This window comes from Macrosteles quadrilineatus, unplaced genomic scaffold (genome assembly GCF_028750875.1).
Source record: "Macrosteles quadrilineatus isolate MER2022 unplaced genomic scaffold, UCM_ALF_1.0 Scaffold_1__1_contigs__length_201487025, whole genome shotgun sequence".
In the NCBI taxonomy this organism is placed as follows: Eukaryota; Metazoa; Arthropoda; class Insecta; order Hemiptera; family Cicadellidae; genus Macrosteles; species Macrosteles quadrilineatus.
Genome location: NW_026542594.1, coordinates 936672 through 962882, shown reverse-complemented (window position 1 = coordinate 962882; position 26211 = coordinate 936672). Strand labels below are relative to the sequence as shown.

Sequence of the window (26211 nt, the reverse complement as noted above, 5' to 3'; positions counted from 1 at the left end):
TCAATCAGTACATTTTAATTGTGGTCGATGCATTTACCCGTTTTGTATGGTTGTACCCTCTGAAGGATTGCAAGACAAAATTCATCATAGAAAAATTGAAGATAATTTTTGATAGTTTCTCAGTACCCCGAATACTTGTGTCTGATAATGCGAGTTATTTTACATCCAAGGAATTTAAGAAATTCATGTTCAATAACTATGTGGAACACAGAAAGCTAGCTGCGTACAGAGCAAACGGAAATTTGTCGGAACGATATTTGAGGGAGACTAATAATGCTTTACGGAGTTTTTATGGTAATCAACATGATAAATGGGATTCAGATCTGGGACTGATTGCCACAAGTTTGAATACTGCTGTAAATAGTTCGACTAAATCGACTGCTTTTGGTTTAATGTTTGCCCATCCTTGTAACAATGCACTGACAAACTTATGGAATGTTAATGACATTATTTCGGAGAAGTTAACTCCTGATCAAAGGAGGGAAAATTTGGAGAAAGCCATAAATAACGTCAGAAGAAGCATTGCCAGAAATCAAAGAAGGGAGAGATATAGCTATCCTCGGAGAAACCATCCATTTAAGTTGAATATGGAAGTGTACATCAAGACACATTATTTAAGTAATGCAGCGAATAAATTCAGCAAGAAGTTAGCACCTAGATACGTTGGACCTTACGTAATACGCTATTTTCTGAGTGATTCAACAGTACTAGTACAAAATCCTAGCAAGTTAGAAGACGTGAAGAAAATTCATATAATTGATTTAAAGAAGAGTTAAGTAGTGAAGAGGACCAAAAGTAACCAATGTATTGATGGAAGAGGAAATGTGAAAAATGGAATTAAATGGAAGATTACGGAAGACTGAAGCTAAATTGGTCTTTATGAAATGTCTGTAAAGTAGAAGTTAGATTTGTTTAGTTGAAATATTAATTAGTTAAGGGATTTTAGCAAGCTAAGAGGGAATTTGAAATTTTGTAAATTAGTACTGTGGGAGTTGTTTTAGGTTCTTAAGAATTTTTCAAAGTTTTAAAAGTGTTTTTAGTAAGAGAGTGTATAAATGTGTATGTATTGGTGAATGTGTGAGTATTTGTGGCAGCAAAAGGTAGTATGAATCTGTATGAATCTAAAATGGAGTCTGAACGTAGTGTATGAGTGGGATTTTTACTAAAGGACGCACAATAACATTTTGATTAATTTTGCACTTGTAAACAGGGAAAATAACACATAACACAAAACACTTCACACGAAACACACGAGGGAACATAAAAACAGGGAATATAACACACTGGGATAAATAAATTAAGGGAAAACTAAAGAAAAACACAGCACACGCAAACGACATAACTAAACTAAACTGGAGAAGTGAAAGTTGTTTGTCTTGTCTGGAGTTGATGTTGGGAGGGGTCAGTGAACTGTGAGCGGATGTGAAGAGTTCAAAAGAGATTTAAATAGGCTTGTTTAAGATCGCTTAAGTAATTGGGGGTTTTAAAGAAAGGTTTTATTTTAAGGTATAAATTTTGTAAATAAGATTGATAATATTTGATTTGTCATAGGAAAATGAAATGGTTCAAAATGAAAAATTGTGTAAATAGAAGTTGTTGTTTTGAGTAGAAGGTTCTGTAAGGTGCTGTAAACGTGTGGAGGCTATTTGAACTAGGAGTTAGTGTTTGTAGAATTTGTTGATAGGTAGCGCTAGTTGAAATGTCAAACGGAGTTAGAGTTTTATTATTTGTTTTAAAAGGTTTGTTTATTTTCTTTTGTAGAGTTGTTGTTTTAAAAGGAAATGTAAATATTAATTTTGAGAAAGAGTGTATAATTTTGTTTATGTAATTTCAAGTTAAGGAGGGGAAATTCTGTACCGATGGTAGTTAGTTTTTATTTGAAATAACAAAACAAAATCATATTATTTAACCATTGGCTAGGAAAGATTAAGAAAGAGTGTCCAGCAGTTTAAAAAGATTTAGTTTTGTAGGGTTGGTAGTGGTTAGTGATAACTAGGTTCAACTTTGTCAGTTTTAAGTTCACTGGAAATATGGTCATCTAAGTTGTGGTTGCTGTAGAAAATTGTAAGTAGTTTTAATATTGTTTAGTAATAAGATTTTAGCTGATTTATTGTATATAGCTTTGTAGAAATCACTTTTGGAAAAAGATGAAAAGTAAATAATAGTTTTCAAATCAATTTTTAATGCTTTTTACAAGAAAAGAAAACAAGTAAAGTTTATACAGACCTGTTGAGTTTTGTTCTAGGAGAAGCACATTTTCACAAGAAGTTGTAAAGATCTTAAATCTACTTTTAATTATTAGAATTTATAGAGAATAGTTTTTATTGGGTTTGTGTGATGTTTTCAGACAGAAATCAACCACTTCTTGGTACTACCACTTCTTGTTCACCTTCTTATGATTGGTCCAGTAGCTTTTTGCACCACTTCTAGTTTGCATGATATCTGCTAGTGCCTGTTCTGACCATTAAACCAGTGTCTCTGTTTAAAGTAAGATCTTTCCACTATTTTATTATTTAGTATAATTTTTGGAAGTAACAACTGGATATTTAATTTCATTTGGAAAGTGTATTTTGAGAAATTTGACATCCGTAAAATAAATGCATCTTTGGCCTACTTTGTCTTTTAATTTATCTCACTTCTACTACCAGCTTAAATTAGATTCATCCTAAATTAAAGTATACTACCTAATTGGCTACAAGGTAGGGGTATATCAGAAGGTCGTCGAATCACATATAGACACATACATAGACACAAGGAACACGAATATTGAGAAGATAAACAACAACAAAATAATGGGACATTAACAACGAGTAGAAATAATAAATAAAACTGTACAACGGTATGGAGAATGATGTGTCACGTCCGGGTGGATGTCTAAAGTCTAGACTTACTTGTAAATATCCTGTTTTATCGTCTCAATGTTTGTGTTCATGTGCCTATGTACTATATGTGATTCTACGACCTTTTGATGAAGTGATCATGACATCCTTTAACGCCTGAAGATGACTTCTTGAAAGTTGAAAATAGTTGTAATATTACAGAAATTTGGATTACATCAAAGCAGGTATTTACACCAGTTCTTAGAATTTTATTAAAGAAACCCATTTTCCTGTCAATGGGGCAGCAAACATAACTACTCATTAAACCTAATTTTTAGGGATTGGTCAGTTGTTAATTTCAGTTGTCAATTTGCCGGTTTTTAGAAAAAAAACTAGGAATTGACATGAAAAGACGGTATTGGTTAGTTGTGAAATAATCTATTGCCTTATCGTAGTTGGTTAGGAGCACTAGCACATAAAATGTTTATCAGATGTTGTTTAAGACTTTTAATTTATTACTAGAGTAATAATGCAATTACAATCCCACAATAATTTATCATGGCAATAATAGTTTTGTTGAGTACTTAAGGTCGAGTGAAGTAGTTCCAAGTACTTCCTTTCCAGGAAGTCCACAAAAATTACACCTTCCTAGCCGACACCGTTTGCATGCATTTATTGGGTTGGGGGGAATTTGTATGCCCCCACTGCATTAACTCCAATTTCGTCTTGCAGTTCACATGTTTGACCCATGTTTCGTCGCCAGTAACGATGCGATCGAGTAGTGAGTAACCATCTTTATCATAAGCGTCCAGAAACGTTAGGGCTGCAGCCATTGGCTGATTTTTGTGACCTCGCACAAAACTTGAGTTAACCAAACTTTTCAGTTATGATCTCGTGCAACAAACTTCGCAAAATTTGTGGAAAATCCATAGAGAGATCCGTAGAGAATTTTCGAGTTTTACGGACTTTGGCATCGACTTTTCCGACAAGTTCAGCAGTCACAATGCTGGGTCTTCCACTTCGCTCTTCGTCGTGAACATTATTTCGGCCATTTTAAAGTTGTATGACCCACTGACACACTCTCCACCTTCAGGAATAATGTTTTCCCCATAACCTCCACAAAATTGCCGATAGATTTGTATCGGTTTACAGTTTTTTGCAGTCAAAACCTTATAACTGCACGCACTTTACAGTTCGCGGCATTTTCAATTAACACAGACATTTTAAACTGTCACAGTAACTCAACGGAGTACAGCAGAAACCTCTCACTAGCACGGCTAGATGCCTACTGAGCTGCATAACAAACTAACTCCAAGATGGTCGTTCTAATCCCGTCCCTTGCGGATACAGACAAAAACGTAATCTACTTCATTTGTGTGTGAGAGAGAGAGAGAGAGAGCATATTACAAAATCCCCACATGGCCACAACAATACAATAATACAAATTTATAAATGTAAACATTCCCTTCTTTAAAAATCTTTGCTTTTACCTGTCTTCATATAGTTTTTGTGTAACGATTTTTTTTTTGTTGTCCTCTCATTTTGTTTCATTCACCTAACTCTTTCTTTTGTGCTTGTCTAACCAATTAACCCCTTTAATTTGAATTTAAATTATGTATGTGTGGAACTTTGGACGCTAAAAACTGTTATTTTTTATGAAGCTATCTTTCACCAGAAGAAACGTATGCCATATTCATACATCCTCTACCAGACTTTCCAGAACATCATGTGTGGCAACAGAAACTGTACCTTAATTAAAATCAAAAGTCCTAAACATTAATTTTTTGTAACCAAAATTAAATTAATCATCCCTTCATATACAGTCCGCTTTTTTTGTAAAAAAGCCTTCTTAGGATTACGCTACATCTTTGGTCCACTCACGTCGGATTATTGATTAACCAATTCAACTAATTATTTGGACTTTTGTTGAAGATTGCAGACGAACATAGCCTCATTTACTCTCATTATTGTCGTTCACGCATATTGCGTACTTTCCCTCTACCTCTCTATTTATCTCTCTCACTCTCTCGATTACATTAGCCTATCTAGGCTACTCCAATAACTGAAAGACTCTCTGTGACATGTATAGCCATTTTTAAAATATTTTATACCAATACTGCAGTGCTTATATTTTTTGTTGATTGGTTCCGAGTTTGGGCCTACAAACTGTTTAAATTGAACTAGCATAATTAATTTATTTTAATGTAACGAAGTGAAATAACTTTTGTGTCCTGTGTATTTTGACTGTATTTTTGTTCAATTTTGGCTCCTGTTAACCTAGGCCCTATTAAGGTTTCTACCTATGAAAGACTAACCAAACAATTCAAGGTTGGACTTGGAAAGATTCAAGAAAATATAGTTTCAATAAGTGAAAGTGCTCAAACAAACAACCTATCTTCTGTGCAAATAAAATCACTTCATAGCTATTTAGATTAAATCAGGAAAAAATGAGACAATTTTGAACTGAATTTTAGACGCGTTTTAGAACGAAGAACTTGATGACATTATTCTAAATGATGACCAAAACACTATTGGTGAATTATGTATACATCTTTGTAGTACTATAGAGTCACTAATCCCTGTTGACGAACCTCAATCTCCCTCTCAACAAATGGTGAATAATTCCAATTGTACAGCTTTCATGCAACCTGTCCGCCTACCACAAACCGAAACTCAGCCGAGTGGATAAATTTCATCAATCTTTTTGATAGCGCTGCACACCTCAACACATCTCTGTCTCCAGTATCAAAATTGCAATACCTACTAAGTTGTCTAACTGAAGAACCTCGAAATTGAATTAAAAACCTAAACATTAGTGAATCTAACTACGAAATCGCATACAAATTGTTGCACGATCGATACCACAATCACAGACGCTTAACTGCTTTGCATTTAAATGCTATATTGGATCTTCCCATTGCCACAGCTAAAAATGCAAAATCAATATGTGAATTTCTAAATCATTTTCTGGAACATACACAATCACTTATTCAGGGTGTCTACTACATTCTGGATAAAAAATTCATGGACAATTCCCGTACATTTAAGGACACTTTGCCGTAACCTTTGACGGTGTCATTAGGCCTACCGAATAATTTTCCTGATTTGTCAAACTGTATTAATCTTGTTATTCACTGTAGTTGTAACAGAGAGAAAAGTAAATAATAATAGATAAGAGTTAAAAATTTCAAAATAGAAATTTATTGAAAGTAAAAAAACATAGGCCTACCTATACTTTAGGTAAAGCTTTTATAGTGTAACAGAGAAACGCAATCATTGTCTCCTCCGATAGCGACAAATATCTCCATCGGTCACGTAAACTTCATAACATAGCTTATCCGATCCAGGAGGTTAGGTTCTCGACTACTTTTGAAAAAAAATCTTTAATGCATATTGTTACTCAATTCTTAGTACAAAATCAAGGTATGGTAAGCGGCTATTAATAAGCAATAAGCACAGAGTAAGATTATTGTATTTTCATTTGCAAAGTTAATATCGACACATAGCAATCATTAGTTGTTTATCTTAGGCTCAATTACATTTTCTTAATATATTTTACAGCTCTTTCAAGAATCAAAATACCCAGGCCTAGACCTAATTATTTAGGAGGGCCTATATAAACTGAGTAACAAACAATGAGGTTATAATAGCAGCAAAGTCACTATCATCATTCTAGTTCATAAGATTTAGATTGCTTAAAGCATACAACTCAATAAATAAATATATAGGAAACAAAAAACATTGAAACCTGAATAGCCAACAATATAAGACAAAGATACAGAAAATGCAATGAAATAATTTGAAACCAAGCATAGGCCTACACAGTGATAAAACATAAATGCAAACAACAATGCTTGTGGTTTTGTCAATTGAAAGATAAAATGTCCATAAAAAAGGGGTTAACTTACAAAATAAGACTGTAGATTATTTACATGTTTAATATGAAACCATAAACAGTTAACCTCAGCGGTATATATATATTTAGACACTCATTTCATGTCAATTGCATATCATTCATCCTCAAGTAAAATTCAAAAAATCTTTTTTCCCGTTTTTTATTCAATTTATTCTGTTTGAATTTTCAATCAACAAATTTAGGTCATTTAAGACTATATGCAACCCAGCAGACGCACAGGCAGAGTTCGCCTATGTCTGCTGATTCCACAAGACCATTAATTACAACTAGCTACAAAATTATAAGTTTTTTATGTTCGTTTTGCTAGTTTTAGTATAATTCAACATTAAGTTCACAACTTTGTTATTTTTTTTCTGTTTTTGATTATTTTATGTTGTAAACTTAATATTATAGTAAAAAGGTAAACATAGTACTTTGTAGCAAATTTGACGGAATAAATCATTCATTCATTCATTCAGTTTTATGGCACTAGGCACTGGCCGCGGCAAATTGAATCTACAAGCCCCAAGTAAGAAGTGAAATTTAACAGCCATTATAAAGCTATTATTTTCATGATAAAATAGGTTTGGGATCTAATAATAATTACCCTAGTAATAAAAAAAGAAGTTGTAAAGGAATAAAAGTGATACAACTTTTATGAGCTAGCTGCTGAGTCAACAGTTCTTGGAAGTACTTGACTTGACACTTGATTGTCGTGATAAAATATTAATGGGTTTGAGATTGCTAATGGGATTTTTATTGCATAATTATTCTAGTAATAAATTATGGAAATGTAAACAAACATCTGATAAACCTTTTATGTGCTCCTAACCAACTAGCGATCAATAAAATTATGGCCTATTAAAAATTTAAGTACATAGTCTGGCATTTAAGGACAATTCCCGTACATTTCATGGCCAATACAAATTTAAGTACAATTCCCGGTTTTCCCGGATTTCCCGGTTGGTAGACACCCTGCTTATTGCTTTAGAAAGTGACATCACTACCAATGACAATCCCTTTCCGGTCAGCTCATTTGCTCCGTAAACATGACCGAAATTTACAGCAAAAACTTGAACATTACCGCTCATTTAAATCATGTGAAACTCATTTGTTGCCATCTGTTAAAAAAATCATTAAATTTCTCAATGAAGAATGCCCAAACATTGAGGATGCTAATCTACAACTTTTTGTCACAAGGCTAACTCAATGCCTGCCCTCACATCTAGTAAAAATCATTCTAAATCAAGCACACGCTATACTGCACTTGTGAGCACAGATGATCGCTCTACAACTGTAAAGACATTTCTATCATGCTTTGCCTGTCAGCAAACCGATCCCAAACTCAAACAAGTGTAAGGTTTTTGCTAAGAAAACTCCAAACGAGCATTACAAACTTGTAAATTTTTATTTTCGGAATAAATTTCCTATATTAATAAAAAAAAAACTTAAATATACAACTTACCTGATAATTGTAAAACATCGACTTAAGACGTGAAGTGAACAATTGATGTTTTGTGATTCCTTCAATCTAAGACCAACATTCAGAGTCTTTTTCTGCCTTTCTGCTCCAGCCAAGTCACATATAGCGAAGCTGTATAAATAATAAAGGATGAACAGTAGACTCCCTCTTATCCTAACATCAGTTTAACCGGACTACACCCGACGGAAATGACATCTCTTTTACCGGACAATTTTTATCAGCACATTGGTTTAACCGGACTAGATCGGCAGGAAGTGGGCGGTACTGAAACGACTGTTCCCGTGGGAAAGATTTTAGACCAGTGATCATGTCTCTAAACACGATGCTCTCCTAAATTTAAGTCAAATACTGTATACAGTATAAGACGAGAAGTCCGGATAAGAGGTAGTCTACTGGAATGTTTAAACGAATATTTTTTTAACTACAATATAAACATTATCTTAACCTTATCTGAATTAAGAAGTTATTTCTAGATTTAATTGATTAATAATAGAGAAAAGATTTGTTTTGGAAGAAATTATAAATACAGAAAACTTTGACTTTTTGTCCTAATTAGTAATCACTCGTATACTGGATGTACAAGGTTTGCAACAAAGCAAATATACTTAATAAAGACCAACTATAATACCTTTTCTGCAAAGATTTAAATTTTAAAACACCGTTTTGAATTGTTAATAAGGATACGAAAAAGTCCAGCCGAGTTTAATCTAGTGACTCTTTTAATAAACGCATGTATTTAACCGTAGTTTCATTAGACAAGTGTTTTTTTAGCAGGAAAGTGACAGATTTTCTTAAAGACTGTCTACATCTCATAACATGTCTAGAACAATAACATGTTACGACAATTGGTTCAAATTTAGAAAGTGTTGTGTAGGAGAGGTTTGAAAAATGCAAATGACCACCATATGTATCACCTTTCCTTAACTTAGGAGAGTAGTTTTAACTTGTAAACTGCTTAGTTCAATGTTGTGTTACCTGCTAACCACCACTCGCTCAGGGTGTTCCACATTAGGACTCTTGATCAGTTTGATGTTGAATATACAATGAGACCTGCTGGACCTAGTGTTCATCCCAGTGGCTGCCACTTGGAGATTTGTCTTACCAAACATCAATACTTTGTACGCCTCCTCCTCCGACTCGACAAACACGTGTTTGAGTCCTGGAATTCGCAAAAGTGACAGTGAATGTCATATGTTCAGTCCAACCACCTTCCTATAATTTGACAACTGTTTCGCTACCAAAGTCTTGCAATAACCCCTAAAAAGCCAGTGTAACAGGTCTAGCAAAGTATAGCATAACCTAACTCAAATATTAGATAGGCCTACATTTTTCCATACCCCTATCCCATACAAGTAACGTAAGCATTATTATGGTAATACATAGATGTGCATGGGCTATTTTCATTTGTAGTGAGAAGAAGGCCTATCTTGGCAAGATGTATACTATTTAAACATGATGCAAATTTTGTAACTGTTATCCTAGTTCTTCTGAAGAAGCCTACTTAGAAATCTATAAGTATAAAAGAGGATGTTTGTATATATATATATATATTTGTTTGGCAGTGATAAACTCAGACACCGCTGAACCGATTGCCACGAAACTTGGTACATACGTGTAGAATTTCATGGAATAGGTTTATACACCATCAATTTCGTGATCCGTCCAATCGGCTGTGCCCCAGTGGCTCTGGAGTTTCCCATGTTAACCTTATGAGAAATGGAATTAATGAATCTTAACAGCTGTTTCAATTAAACAAGTTGGTTCTGTTCTATGATGTTCAATAGCATTAAAGTTACAAGGATTACCAACAGGGTGCAGCACTATTATTTCTTTTACATTTATGACAACAGCTATTTGCAACCAAAAGGTGAGTGAGCGTAGCGAACGAACTTCAACCTGGAGGCGAGTTAGCGTAGCGAACGAGCTAACCTGAAGGCAAGTGAGCGTAGCGAACGAGCTCCAACCTAAAGGTGAGTGAGCGTAGCGAACGAACTTCAACCAGGACGTGATTGAGCCATGCGAACGAGATCATCTTGAAAATTAAGAAGTTAAACGGGGCAAAGCCCGCGGGTTACAGCTAGTTAAATATAAAGTTCAATGTGGTATGCACTTTTTGTCTGCCATCCACTGTCTGGAACTCCTTTTTTATGTGATTTAGGTGTGTACTCATTCCGCGGTACTCCCACGGCGGAAGCGGCGGATGTCGGTGTGACATGGCCTTCAAACGTTTCAAACTCGTAACTAACATTTTTTGAAGGCCAAAAAATGCATATGATGACATTGTGTATTAAAATATTACCTTTAATGTAATAATTCTTGTGATTATCTTGACCCAATTTGAGTTGTTTTCGTTTGAAGTTGGGAGTGACAGGTTGCAACAGATCGTAAATTGCTTCATTGTAAATCTCAGCAAAACTGACCCACACAGAAAATCGGTCATCTGATTCTGATGCATACTCAACAATGGATGTGTCATTGGTTAAACGTTTCTGCATTTCTCTGAACACAGACTCTCCTGTAAACAAGATATAAAAATAAGAAATACTGATGTAAGAAAGGTACTTTAGGCTAAACTACAGTATAATAATAATTACATGTCAGAAATTCAGTATCTAAATCCCGTAAACTGATGCCGAGCAGGCCGAGCTCCTAGAGCCAATGCCGCGGCACCAAGCAAAAATTTTCTGGTTTTATATATATATGTAATCGCTTAAAAATGCTACAAGCAAACTCCGTATGAAAAAAAGCTTCAAAAAAATATTCATTCATACTTAATTTAAAAATTTTTTTCTGACCCAAAGTTCCTTGCTCACTACATTTTTCTTGTTTTTACTTTTTTAGTGGTGTTAAAAAACGATCATCAGTTTTAATCTGCCTCAATAAATTATAAAAAAATTTGTTAAGTTTCAAGCAAACTACACAGTAATAAGCACTGGCTTTAAAATTATTATGTTAAGAAGTAAGTGTAGCAGATCATGTTGAGTCAATGTATCTTTGTTGTGTCCGCCTCAGTATCCCACCAATTCAAATGGTGGGCATGGCTCTTTTTTCCACCACACAGTCCTCTATCCAGTGGAGTATTATTATGTATTATACATCGATGGTCTGACCATGTATGGGAAGCTTTAGGTGAAAATTAAGATTGTATATTTAAACACTTAAAAGTGTGGCTCCCTGGATTCTGTCGAACTTAGTGCTTATGTACAAGACATTTAATCACTGAATATTATATTAAAGATATCAACCACCCTAGCATAAAAAAAAGAATACGTACACTTATAATAACTATTACAGGGTGTATACTATTTTATTAAAGTGAAATTCCAGGTTTTTTCCAGGTTTTTTCCTGGTTTTTCAAAGTTTTTCCAGGTTCCCGCGTATTTGTTGGTTCCACTTAAACTATAATCAATTTAAGACTTGCAGCTCAAGTATACAATATAAACTTACATTAATTTGTTTCAAAGTCCATTGAGCTAGTGTTTAAAAAGTAATAATCCTTATTATAGTAATAATTTTCATTATCATCATTACTTAAGGCCACGGAAACATCGTCTCTCTCGATAGCAGCCAAATCCTGAATATTATCTTCATTTTTTATGAACACATTATCAACGGCGGCAAAATCCTGAATATTTCCTGCGGTCGTGTGGTCGCTTCCCACAGTGACGTAAACGTCATCACAGTCTTACGCTATCATAGAAAAATCCTGGACATCTTCCACGGTATGTATACATGATCGCCGTCTCTCGCGATCACGGAAATCGATCAAGGCAAAATCTTCCGCGGCCGTGTGGACACCATCATTGACTCCCGCGGTCACGAAAACGTCATCGTTGTCGTCCGCAATCGCGGCAAAATCACGAAAATCTTCCGCGGCCGTGTAGACACCATTATTGACTCCCGCGGTCACAAAAACGTCATCGTTGTCGTCCGCGATCTCGGCAAAATCAAGAATATTTCCTGCGGCAGTGTTAACATCATCGTTGATCCCACGGTCACGTAAGCGTCATCGTCGTCGTCCGCGATCGCGGCTAAATCATGAACATCGGCGGCCGTGTAGACATAATCATCGTCGTCTTTCGCGGTCACGGCAAATCACGAATATCTTCCGCGGCCGTGTAGACATCATCATAGCCTCCCGCAGTCACGGAAACGTCATCGTCGTCGTCGTCAGCAATCTCGGCAAAATCATTAATATTTCCCGCGGCCGTGTCTACATCATCGTCGTCTCCCGCGGTCACGGATACGTCATCGTCGTCATCCACGATCTCGGCAAAATAATGAATATTTCCCGTGGCAGTGTAAACATCATCGTTGATCTCGCGGTCACGGAAACGTCATCGTCGTTTCCCGCGGTCACGGAAACGTCATCGTCGTCGGCCGCAATCACGGTAAAATCATGAGCATATCACGCGGCCGTGTAGAAATCATCATCGTCGTCTTTCGCGGACACGGCAAATCATGAAAATCTTCCACGGCCGTGTAGACATCATCATTGCCTCTCGCAGATATCGAAACGTCATCGCCGTCGTTCCGATCTAGGCCAAATCATAAACATCTGCGGCCGTGTAGACATAATCATCGTCGTCTCCCGCGGTCACAAAAACGTCATCGTGGTCGTCCGCGGTCACGGAAACGTCATCGTCGTCTCCCACGGTCACGGAAACGTCATCGTCGTCTCCCGCGGTCACGGAAACGTCATCGTCGTCTCCCGCGGTCACGGAAACGTCATCGTCGTCTCCCACGGTCACGGAAACGTCATCGTCGTCTCCCGCGGTCACGGAAACGTCATCGTCGTCTCCCGCGGTCACGGAAACGTCATCGTCGTCTCCCGCGGTCACGGAAACGTCATCGTCGTCTCCCGCGGTCACGGAAACGTCATCGTCGTCTCCCGCGGTCACGGAAACGTCATCGTCGTCTCCCGCGGTCACGGAAACGTCATCGTCGTCGGCCGCAATCGCGGCAAAATCATCATCGTCATCTTTCGCGGTCACGGCAAATCATGAAAATCTTCCACGGCCGTGTAGACATCATCATTGACTCCAGCAGTTAGGGAAACGTAATCGTCGATGTACGCGATCGCGGTAAAATCATTAATATTTACCGCAGCCATGTAAACATCATCGTCGTCTCCCGCGGTCCCGGAAAAAAAAAACGTCGTTGGAATTCTAAAAATGTGGACAACAATAATGGTTATTGGGTCCGATGTCGTATCTCTATAAATAAACAAGTTATTGTATAAAATATGTAAAAATGGACTTTTCGTGTAGTTTTTTTACCAAAAGTAGAATTAATTTGTGAGTGTCGCAAAGAAGTAATATCAAATATCTTTGCTGATAGTTGTAATATGGACTGTGGTGATAAAAAATATGCATGTCGCCTACTTTTCAGGTGGTCGAGAACTTGGGGGGAGGGGGGCAAAGATGGCGGAACGCGCTATGCATCGAAACGACTGTAGCTCGAGAACGGTACGAGATAGAACATCGGTTAAAACGTAGTTTTAATCCAAAAAATATAACCAATAGAAAAGGTCACTGGGTAAAAAGTTGTATCTTAACTAATAAAAAAGTTATAACAATAATAAGTTTAACAAAATCTACATCGTACAGCTATTTTTTTCCAAAATCGTATGGATTGTTGATAAATAATAGTGCAATTACTTAATTACTCGGCTAAATATTAACTAGATGCATTTTCTTATAAGAAAAAAATATATTATTACGAATACATTTGGTTTAAAATGTAAAACACGGCCTCCAAACTACATATAATACTTGGGGTTTCGCCGCAATCAAATGCATAATACAGACTACCACTACAAATCCATTTTTAATTATTATAAAGTTGTAGGTTATAACAATATGATTATGTAACAGATTCTTATTCAGTTATGCCAGTTATTCAGTTCTTATTAACAGTTGTGCCGATATCAGCAGCACTGCGCAGCAATTATGACGCAACCTATCGGACGAACCCCAAGGCGTTTGGAGGCCGTGTTTTACATTTTAAACCAAATGTATTCGTAATAATATATTTTTTTCTTATAAGAAAATGCATCTAGTTAATATTTAGCCGAGTAATTAAGTAATTGCACTATTATTTATCAACAATCCATAAGATTTTCGAAAAAAATAGCTGTACGATGTAGATTTTGTTAAACTTATTATTGTTATAACTTTTTTATTAGTTAAGATACAACTTTTAACCCAATGACCTTTTCTATTGGTAATATTTTTTGGAACCGATGTCCTATCTCGTACCGTTCTCGAGCTACAGTCGTTTCGATGCATAGCGCGTTCCGCCATCTTTGCCCCCCTCCCCCCAAGTTCTCGACCACCTAAAAAGTAGGTGACATTCGTATTTTTTATCACCACAGTCCATATTACAACTATCAGCAAAGATATTTGATATTACTTCTTTGCGACACTCACAAATTAATTCTACTTTCGGTAAAAAAAAAACTACACGAAAAGTCCATTTTTACATTTTTTATACAATAACTTGTTTATTTATAAGGATACGACCTCGGACCCAATAACCATTATTGTTTCCACATTTTTAGAATTCCAACGACGTTTTAACCGATGTTCTATCTTTTACCGTTTTCGAACTATCAGCGTTTTAACGCATAGCGCAAACCGCCACGTTTGCCCCCTCCCACCCACCTTATCGACAACTTTTGAAATAGGCGACATACGTAATTTTGATCACCACAGTCCATATTACAATAATCAGCAATAACATTGCGTACTACTTTCATGCATGCTCAAACCCCCTCAGCTCCTGGACTATATAACCTTTTTGAAATTTGATTTCAAGTTCAAATAATATTAAAAATGAACTATAAATACCAGTACAGTAGTTTAATTTTTTTTTTCTACCCTAGAAACAAAAGATTTAAAAAATCTCTTATTAAGTTATTTTTGGTCGTTAACGATTAATCAGAATAACAATGATTGCTAGATATTAAAAATTCCCCAAAACTCATTGAATTAAGTAAGTAAGATTGAATTACAGTAATTAAGGGTAAGTAGTTAAAAAATTACCCTCTGTAAAAAAGGGTAATAGCTGCAAAAAGACAATCTTTTTTAGACCTAGGTACTTAAAAAAATAAATGAGTGTAGTATACTTGCCAAATATTTCATCAACACTTGATCTAACCGTGCTGTTGGTTTTGTGAAGTTTGGAATCCATCTGGAAAATATCCATATTTTGTAATGAATAAATAATTCTTTATTGGCATACAACGTTTTGAATCATAGCAAAGCTAAAAAACGGATGGCATTGTCAAGATTAAAACTAACCTAAAATGTACAATAATATATCTTATGCACTAAAATACTTATAAACAATTTGGAATAATTTGTTAAACAATAAAAGTAAAAAATGAGTTTCTATGAATAGTAAGAGTAAGTCAAATAAGAAACTTGTAAAAAATAAAAGTCATATTGATTCATTAGTTTTATTAAGGTACCGGTATTCATTTACAATGTAACAGGGTGATTGGTACTCAGTGTGACAAAAAATTGTTGGTGTAAGTACAAAGTAAATGCAGTATGATGATGCATATAAAATGTTCCAAGTCTAAAAATTAGCTTCCCAAAGAATTATTTTATGTTTTTTCAAAAATAATTATGTTTTTAAACTAAATTTATTTATTAATTTATTTATTATTTATTAAACTTAATTTAGCTATTTCTCAATTACTTATAAATGGATTTCAGTAGATAATGTCATTTTCGAGTTCTACAGTAAATTTTGAATACGAATAATACAAAATGACAGAGGATCAGTTGTTAAAATTAAGATGTTTGATAAAAATTAAAAAAACATTGGTCAATTGCATTTGTTCACACGTCCTGTATACAAGAAAGTGTCGGAATATGCTAAAAACTGCGCCATTTTATAAGCTTTCCAACCATATGCTACACCGTTGAGCTTTATGTCTGCTTATGTACGCTTTAGTGGTTTGAAGACTACAAAGCATGGTGTCTTTAACATTTAAAACATAAAAAGTCGGCATGTATTAAGCAAAAGTTGTATTTTTGTTTCAGCTTGAACAGTAAAACAGTAAAAAAGTTCCCTGTTTTCTGGCATTCAAACCACTAAAACAAACAAAATATATCTAAACCTCAATAGTGTAGCATATGGTTGGAAAGCTTATAAAATGGCACAGTTTTTAACATATTCCGACACTTTCTTGTATACAGGGCATGAAAAATGCAATAGACAATTGTTTTTTAAATTTTTATCAAACATCAAAATTTTTATCTTTGAATATATTTACAATGGAGTTTTTACAACTGATCCTCTGTCATTTTGTATTATTCTTACTGTATTCAAAATTTAATGTAGAACAAAAAAATGACATTATCTAGCCTACTCAAATCCATATACAGGTAATTGAGAAATCGCTGTATTAAGTTTAACTTTAAAAGCATGGTTATTTTTGAAAAACATAAAATAATTTTTGGGAAACCAATTTTTAGACTTGGAACATTTTATATGCATCATCACACTTCATTTACTTTGTACTTACACCAAAAAAGTTTTGTCACACTGAGTACCAATCACCCTGTATATGTTTTACTAGTCAGAAAATCAGCAAGGCTGCTTTTAAAGATTTATTATAAAATAAAGTTTTTAGAGTTGAGGGTAGTTTATAAAAAAGCTTTTTCCCAAATATATTTAGTAGTTTTTTTTTCTACAAGCTTCAAACTTCTTGGGTATTAAAAATTATTTTTAAATCTGGTGTTATAAATGTGGTCCTAGTTTTCGCTAATGTAGTCATCAAAATTTGACTGCACAGCTAACAATCTTTTGTAAATTATTAAATTTGGAATAGTCATGGTATTCCATTTTCTAAAAAATGTTTTGCATGAAGATTTCTGTAGTAAAAAGGTCACAATTCTTTTTTTTTAGTCTTTCAATTGAGAGGAAAATCACCAAAATTCAATTCCATATTGCCCATTATTAGGAACCGGTACCAGTAGTAGACCGGTTCCAAGTAGTAAACCTTGAAAAAGTTACACCGACCCATCACTATTTGTTTTATAACTTATTTATGATGAAATGAAATATGCTTTATTGTCTTTTGAATTTGTACAAATTATCCACAATGTCAAGACTCAAGATACAGCTAAAATTATAGCATAGCCAGTTAATTAATTAATAAAATACTTTAGTGATGGGCGGATCCAAGAAAATGTCGGTACCGGATCCGGATCTTAAAAAATTTGGATCCGGATCTTCGGAAAAAAATCGGGTCGGATTCAGTTCGGAAAGATACATGCCATTGCCATATATGTTATTTATTTGTATCAAGAGACAAACACTGAAACATGGCCTTGCCATATAAGTTATTTGCATCAAAAGACAAACACTGAGACATGGCCTTGCCATATAATAAGTTATTTGCATCAAGAGACAAACGCTGAGACATGGCCTTGCCATATAAGTTATTTGCATCAAGAGACAAATACTGAGTCATGGCCTTGCCATACAAGTTATTTGCATCAAAAGACAAACACTGAGACATGGCCTTGCCATATAAGTTATTTGCATCAAGAGACAAACACTCGGGGAAAAAACGGTCTTGTACATGGATACAGACAGCTTTGTGTTAGTAAAAAAATCTGGAAAAAATCGGGGTTGTATAGTGATACAGACAGATTTGTGTTGGTAAAAAATCGAGGTTGTAGAGTGATACATACAGCTGTGTGTTTAGTAATCAAATCGGTGTTGTACAGTGATACAGACAGCTTTGTGTTTAGTAAACAAATCGGGGTTGTACAGTGATACAGACAGCTTTGTGCTAGTAAAAATATTCGGGGTTGTAGAGTGATACAGACAGCTTTGTGCTAGTAAAAACATTCGGGGTTGTAGAGTGATACAGACAGCTTTGTGTTTAGTAAACAAATCGGGGTTGTACAGTGATACAGACAGCTTTGTGCTAGTAAAAACATTTGGGGTTGTAGAGTGATACAGACAGCTTTGTGTTATTAAAAAAAGGTGTTGTACAGTGATACAGACAGCTTTGTGTTAGGAAAAAAATCGGGGTTGTACAGTGATACAGACAGCTTTGTGTTTAGTAATCAAATCGGTGTTGTACAGTGATACAGACAACTTTGTGTTGGTAAAAACTCGGGGTTGCACAGTGATACAGGCAGCTTTTTGTCTTAGTAAAAAATCGGGGTTGTACAGTGATACAGACAGCTTTGTGTTAGTTAAAATATTCGGGGTTGTAAAGTGATACAGACAGCTTTGTGTTAATAAAAAAATCGGGGTTGTACAGTTATACAGACAGCTTTATGCTAGTAAAAAATCGGTGTTGTACAGTGATACAGTCAGCTTTGTGTGTAGTAAACAAATCGGGGTTGTACAGTGATACAGACAGCTTTGTGCTAGTAAAAATATTCGGGGTTGTAAAGTGATACAGACAGCTTTGTGTTAGTAAAAAATCGGGGTTGTAGAGTGATACAGACAGCTTTGTGCTAGTAAAAACATTTGGGGTTGTAGAGTGATACAGACAGCTTTGTGTTATTAAAAAAAAAGGTGTTGTACAGTGATACAGACAGCTTTGTGTTAGGAAAAAAATCGGGGTTGTACAGTGATACAGACAGCTTTGTGTTTAGTAATCAAATCGGTGTTGTACATTGATACAGACAGCTTTGTGTTGGTAAAAAATCGGGGTTGTACAGTGATACAGACAGCTTTGTGTTAGTAAAAAATCGGGGTTGTAGAGTGATACAGACAGCTTTGTGCTAGTAAAAACATTTGGTGTTGTACAGTGATACAGACAGCTTTGTGTTAGGAAAAAAATCGGGGTTGTACAGTGATACAGACAGCTTTATGCTAGTAAAAAAAAATCGGTGTTGTACACTGATACAGACAGCTTTGTGTTGGTAAAAAATCGGGGTTGTACAGTGATACAGACAGCTTTTTGTGTAGTAAACAAATCGGGGTTGTACAGTGATACAGACAGCTTTATGCTAGTAAAAAAAAATCGGTGTTGTACACTGATACAGACAGCTTTGTGTTGGTAAAAAATCGGGGTTGTACAGTGATACAGACAGCTTTTTGTGTAGTAAACAAATCGGGGTTGTACAGTGATACAGACAGCTTATTGCTAGTAAAAATATTCGGGGTTGTAAAGTGATACAGACAGCTTTGTGTTAGTAAAAAAATCGGGGTTGTACAGTGATACAGACAGCTTTATGCTAGTAAAAAAAAATCGGTGTTGTACACTGATACAGACAGCTTTGTGTTGGTAAAAAATCGGGGTTGTACAGTGATACAGACAGCTTTTTGTGTAGTAAACAAATCGGGGTTGTACAGTGATACAGACAGCTTTATGCTAGTAAAAAAAAATCGGTGTTGTACACTGATACAGACAGCTTTGTGTTGGTAAAAAATCGGGGTTGTACAGTGATACAGACAGCTTTTTGTGTAGTAAACAAATCGGGGTTGTACAGTGATACAGACAGCTTATTGCTAGTAAAAATATTCGGGGTTGTAAAGTGATACAGACAGCTTTGTGTTAGTAAAAAAATCGGGGTTGTACAGTGATACAGACAGCTTTATGCTAGTAAAAAAATCGGTGTTGTACAGTGATACAGTCAGCTTTGTGTGTAGTAAACAAATCGGGGTTGTACAGTGATACAGACAGCTTTGTGCTAGTAAAAATATTCGGGGTTGTAAAGTGATACAGACAGCTTTGTGTTAGTAAAAAAATCGGTGATGTACAGTGATACAAACAGCTTTTTGCTAGGAAAAAATCGGGAAAAAATTTGAAAAAATCGGATCCATCAAAACCGGATCCAGCCCAAGATCCGGAATTTTTTGGATCCGATCCGGTGCCGGTTCTTGCCCGGATCCGGCGGATCCGGTAGTCCGATATCCGGATCCGACCATCACTAAAATACTTATAGCTAACTCAACAAAGGGAGACATATTATAATACATATTCTAAATGCACAATTACAACTGAGGAATCTTATTCTTAAAAAAATCTTCCAGACTATAAAACGGGTTATCGGTCAGCCAACGAGCAATACAATTTATTCTTCCTTGAAATCTTCCCGGAAGATCAAATAATTTATACCTGTGCCGCTAGGTCAAAAACTACAATGTTTGCAGTGTCTGTAGATCAAAAATCCCAGTAAGTCAAATAATACAGTCTGAGCTAAAAACGTGGTCTATGTTAAAGCAATTGACTTATTGGGAATTTGACCTAATGCAACAGCAGTTTTAATATAACGAAATACGGTAAAATACAAGTTCAGTTTCGCTGAGTCAACAGTGCCGGAAGATCAAAAGCAATAAAAGTGAACGTCGATTCAGTGTAAAGTAGACCTCCTGCAACGCTTACTACACCAAAAAACTCGCTTTTAGTTACTTCGTGTTTTGTCATAATTAGAATAGAGCTAAAATTATCATATTTGGTACATAGCTTATCTATTAATGCTTCTTGCCAACTGTTTGGTCAACACTGTAAATAGGTATAGTTTATGTAATGAAACGCCTTTTGTCCAAATTTGTGGCATGAAATACACGCAAGGACGATCTGAAAATTTCTGGTTATTATATACGTTTGTAAAAGGAGACCCATTTAATTTTAGAACTATTTAATGAGTTATAATGTAGACTACACATCAACTGTGTAAATGTATTACGCCTCGGAAGGGTTGAAACCTGTCCAAACTATCATATATATTATTAAAACGTAAATGGGGGTTTTTCACATTCTGAATCAACCAGTCGACGGATTTTCATTATTTTTGTGTTGAAAGAAAGATAATTTTGAGAACTAGGGAATGTCAAAGCCATAATTATAATTAAGGGTCCCAGTTTTTTAGAAATTAAGTTTTAATTTTTAAAAAGTCTAGCAGCCGACGCTAACCTTCTTAAGTATAAGAACAGCTAGCTTTTAGTACAATATAATTTGCTTAACATAACAGCTGTAAACATTCAGCATTTGTGACACAAATTCAGCATTTGGAAACAAATTTAAAGACATATTTAGAGTTGACCTATTTATACTATGTGTAATGCTGACCATTGATACATTCAATTCTTAGGTATGAGGATGGCAGATTAATTAAATATGCATAGTAAAATAGTAGGATGTTCAAATGATTTTTTAAAGGAATCTTTGTTCTCATTGATTTGTTTTAGTCTCATATAATTTGTTTTAACTAACAGCTGGTTGAATGTAATATTGTTCTATATAACTATTAGGTTTTTGGCGAATTTCCCATATAGGGAATAAGCTATTACCGTAGTACTTATGGTAACACCTGGACCCGGGTTCGATTAAATTGTTCATTTTGAGGTCCCTAGAGGCCAAAAACACCATCCGTTCAAATTCATATATACAGGGTGATCAACTCAAGGAGGCCACCATTGGGAAATCGGAAACGGTAAGAATTAGAGAAAACTTTAAATGGGGGACATTCCTTTATTTTTTGTGGCAGTTAAAAATATGATTTTAGTTTTTTTATCATGTTTTTGGATAGAATATGCAATTTAAAAACTTTTTTAGCCTTGACATTTTTTCGATAAACCCACTCATTTAGGCCGGGGCCACACTTGTAACTTTTAACCAGCGAGACTGTTTTTTTCCGTTTTCACGTGCGACGCACGTGAAACAGTTTGACCGTGGCCACACTCGTCTTACGAGATATATTTTTCGGGCAAACCAGTGAGACTGATAGAGCATGCCACACTGGCAATAAAAAACGTCCGTGTCCGTGTTCTGCCTCCCCCCCTCCAAGTACTAAATCAGTCAGGTTAAAACTAGAAACGTCCGTGGAAGAAATTCAGCGAGATAAGATGAGTGTGTTCACTCCCATAAGCCGCAATGCCCCGCGACTAGTTTTACGTGCAACGCCCGTGGGATGTTAGTAGAGAATACACGTGCAATTCCGTTTGTCAGTCTCGCTGATAAAACCAGCGAGACTGACAAACGCGTTCACGGACGTTTTTACTCTAGTATGGCCTGCCCCATATACCGTAATGTATTTCTCAAACCCACGGGTAACGCCCGTGGAAAGAATTCAGCGAGATAAGATGAGTGTGGCCCCGGAAAAATGACTTCCGGTGTACATTTTACATCATGTAGCTCCTAAACGAGTAAGTGTATAGCAAAATTGCAAAAAGTAAATTAGTCTTAGAATTGCATCTACATTCCTTAAAGACTAAAAAACAACAAGTTTTCCACTTTTCAAGTTTGCCGCCATTTTTTAAATAATATAATTCATATTTTTAATGAATTTTATGGTCTTTTTGGAATGTGGATGCAATTGTAAGACTTTTTTACTCTTCGCATTTTTGCTATAAACTTACTTGTTTAGGAGCTACATGATGTAAAATGTACACCGGAAGTCATTTTTCCATATGCTGTAACTCCTAAACGAGTGGGTTTATCGAAAAAATGTGAAGGATAAAAAAGTTTTTAAATTGCCTATTCTATCCGAAAACATGATAAAATATAGGGTGTTAAAATCATATTTTTAACTACCACAAAAATAAAGGAATGTCCCCCATTTTAAGTTTTCTCTAATTCTTAACGTTTCCGATATCCCAATGGTGGCCTCCTTGAGTTGATCACCCTTTAACTTATAGCCTATATTTATTTATTTATATATTTTTCCCGGGGGAAACCCCAGGACCCCCCTCCTTTTTGGGGGGTATTCCATACCCCCAGGCCCCCGGTGACCCCCCCCCCCCCCAAAATATATGTCTAGGACCGTCCTTGTCTTCTTAACCTATAAAACACGTGGGATACAGCCTTTCTTCACTGATCACGTAATGCGTGATTTTCTATAAAGTCTTGGGAAAATAAAAGGTAAAATAGATAGAATACAGGTGTACTGTATGTGGTTTACAGTTTACACACAAATATTCATCAAACTGTGTGATATTTTGTTATTGCAAAGAACAATTTGGGAGTATCGTATTGTTTAAGTCGATGGAAAATCTCTGTTGATCCTGTTTTACAAGCAAACCAAAAAGATACAGTAATCACCACTCTATGCGACATATTCTAACCAGAAAATTTTAATCGTATGATTCTATAAGCATTGGTAGGATTGCAAAGTACTACACAAACGTTATTTCAAGGGTAATAACAGTCACAATTTCCGCTGACTTTAAAAGAGTCAACTAAAATATTATACTAATGGACACACAACTAAATGGAACAACTAATGGAAATACTCACGATGTACATATAACAGTTCGATATAAGCATTGAGTATACACGTCAGTAGATACGTGCCCAATGATATAAGCAACGGTTCTTGCAATTTATTGTTTATTGTTTTTTAGAGTTGTTTCGGACTTACTCACACTCGAATAAGGTTGTCCACGTTTGTCAATGATAATGTAGACATGTTACACCCGTTGTCACGAATATGTTTACAAGTTTTCCGTCTGTTTTTGAATAGCGATACATTTTTTCACATACTTAAGAACCACCTGATTTCGTGCATTACATGTTCGTCTCAATTTTATTTGCTTTAGTAGGCATTCTTTTGGTTGATGAGGACTTCAATAGGTCCTTTGCTCATGAAATATATTACTTAATTAATTTTTATTGTTTGGTAAAATGGATTAAATTATCCAGCAAACCCAAATAGAAATAGTAAATATAGTATTTCAAAAAAATCAGTAACATGTTAATAATGTAGCCTACATTATTTCCTTGAAATGCATAACAGCAATTAATTGAGCTGATCCTTATATAAATAAATCAATATGTTCTTCATAGGCATAACATGGGTTCTTTAAGAGCCACTGGGGCTGAGCCCAAGGGATTTTAAAACGTAAGGTTGGTTTGCAAATGTACGTGACACGCTCTAAATGAGACGTGAATGGTCAAAATCGCCTAAGAAATGCGGAAGAGTTCAACGGAAAAATTTCGTGTTGGCGTTAAAGTATGGTTGAAAAGTCCTGGATTGGCTATATTTTTTTAACAATATAGATAAAGTAGTGAGACTTGGTATATCAATAATAGCCATAAATATCTACTGTCTTAAGCTATTATCACTTTTTTATCCCTTAAGGGGGGTGGACCACAAAGACTAAGACAAAATTCTTATATAATTTTAATACTATTTGACCTGTTTTTGAAATGGCGACCATACAAATATATGCATTTTAAGCCAAGTATGAATGGAGATGAGTGTGTGATGAGTGGGCTGTAGGCGGAAAAATACGAACAAACTAAACTATTTATCAACAAAACTTTTTTTGTGTTGAAATTTAAAGACAATGGTCTCAAACTCTACACCGAATAATGCTAATTCATAAAATGGTTATTATATCTATGATCGATAATGTAGCCATGTTGCTTTGAAATGACGACCATACAAATGTATGCATTTTAAGCCAAGTATGAATGGAGATGAGTGTGGGATGAGTGGAGCGATCTTGTTGTCCTGTTAATTAATAGTGCATACAGTCAATTAATAGCAGCAGAGGTCAAGTTTGGTATCAAATTAAAGGTTTTATTCATAAAAATACATTGCCGCAAACCCAAACTCAAACGATGATGATGATAAGTCGCTAAAACGTACCGTTTGAAATTTAACAGCTGAAAATAAGTGAAATAGAAAAGGTTTTGGTTAAATCCATCAAATTGTAATTGGACACTAGTAAATACTAGTGAACTTGTTGCTACCTCCCCCCTTCGGTTTCATGTATTCCTCTCAATCAGTTCAAACCTAGGAGGATTAAACATTAATTTTAATTTTTGTTAAATCCCCCTAGATTCAAACCTGAAACACCCAGATCGAAACTCGCCTGTCGTTATTTTACCATCGCCTTTTTTTTAAATATATTTTTCAAAAAAGAAATATTATATTGATTTACTTTGGATTTTAAAAATGTTAACGTTTTATTTTGTTAAAGATTTATGGTGATACGTAAATAATGTGGTGTAGTAAAGTATATTATATTGTAGTTAAGTGTTAAATTTTGAAATTTTAGGGTGAATCGAGATGAATCTTTGTTTATAACATGCGTCTCTCCTACCTTAACATACATACCAAGTTTCATAAACATCGGTTGGAAAAGTGCAAAGATAAATATTTGTATGTAAAAAATACAAAATGGTGGATATCTGGTTAACGAAATGATTTTGAAAAAAATGTTAGCCTTGATTTTCTGTTTATTTTGACCCAAGGAATTACTAGGTAAAGTATTTCCCCGCTTATTTTAACACCCTGTTTATGATGTATTCTTATAAGTGAAAAATGTAAGCTGGTAATAAAGAAATATGTTTTATAAATAATATGAATGTACTGGTGATCTGTATATTCATCTTTTTCTTGTCCTTAGAACTATAAATTAAAAGTCCACTCAGCAGTCGCATCGTACGATGTAGTTCTTTCCATGCGTTGCGAAATGCTAAATTTGCCGTCCTCTTCAACCCAAGTTATCTACTGAACCACTGATTGTAAAAAATTCAAAAAAATATATTTTACGCATCACACTTTTGGCTACAACTTTGCCACTGACAAAACCTCTCTAACCCAAAAACAAAAAAAAATCTCGCATGCTAACTTTTTCATGTTAGAAATCACGATTTAAAACTATTTCACCATAAAAATCAATTTTTATTAATTAGATCGGTAAATAGTTTAAAGTTCCAACAAAATAGTCATCGAGTAGGACTAACCAAGAAGCTCTGTGCCAAATTTCAAAATTTTAGCACAACTTTAAGTACGCCAAAACACAAAATTATTGAAGTCATGCGTCGAGAGGACTATCGTTGTTTTTAACAGATTATACTTTTGACCTTCCGGCACTGTTGACTCAGCGAAACTGAACTTATATTTTATCTTATTTCGTTATATTAAAACTGCTGTTGCATTAGGTCAAATTCCCAATAAGTCAATTGCTTTAACATAGACTACGTTTTTAGCCCGGACTGTACTATTTGACTTACTGGGATTTTTGATCTACAGACACTGCAAACATTGTAGTTTTTGACCTAGCGGCACAGGTAT

At 35.1% G+C, this 26211-nt stretch overlaps 1 protein-coding gene across 2 annotated transcripts in view; it reads right to left on the bottom strand.

The window, feature by feature from the left end:
• The window catches only part of LOC128988520 (kinesin-like protein KIF20A), a 173931-nt gene that overhangs the window by 115437 nt on the left and 32283 nt on the right, over window positions 1–26211 (bottom strand). For both annotated transcript variants that reach the window (XM_054409920.1, XM_054409999.1), the window contains exons 6-9: window positions 15331–15391; window positions 10497–10712; window positions 9173–9356; window positions 8180–8308 (exon numbers count right to left, since the gene is read on the bottom strand). In XM_054409920.1, coding sequence (XP_054265895.1) covers window positions 8180–8308; window positions 9173–9356; window positions 10497–10712; window positions 15331–15391 — 590 coding nt within the window. The remainder of the gene's footprint in view (window positions 1–8179; window positions 8309–9172; window positions 9357–10496; window positions 10713–15330; window positions 15392–26211) is intronic.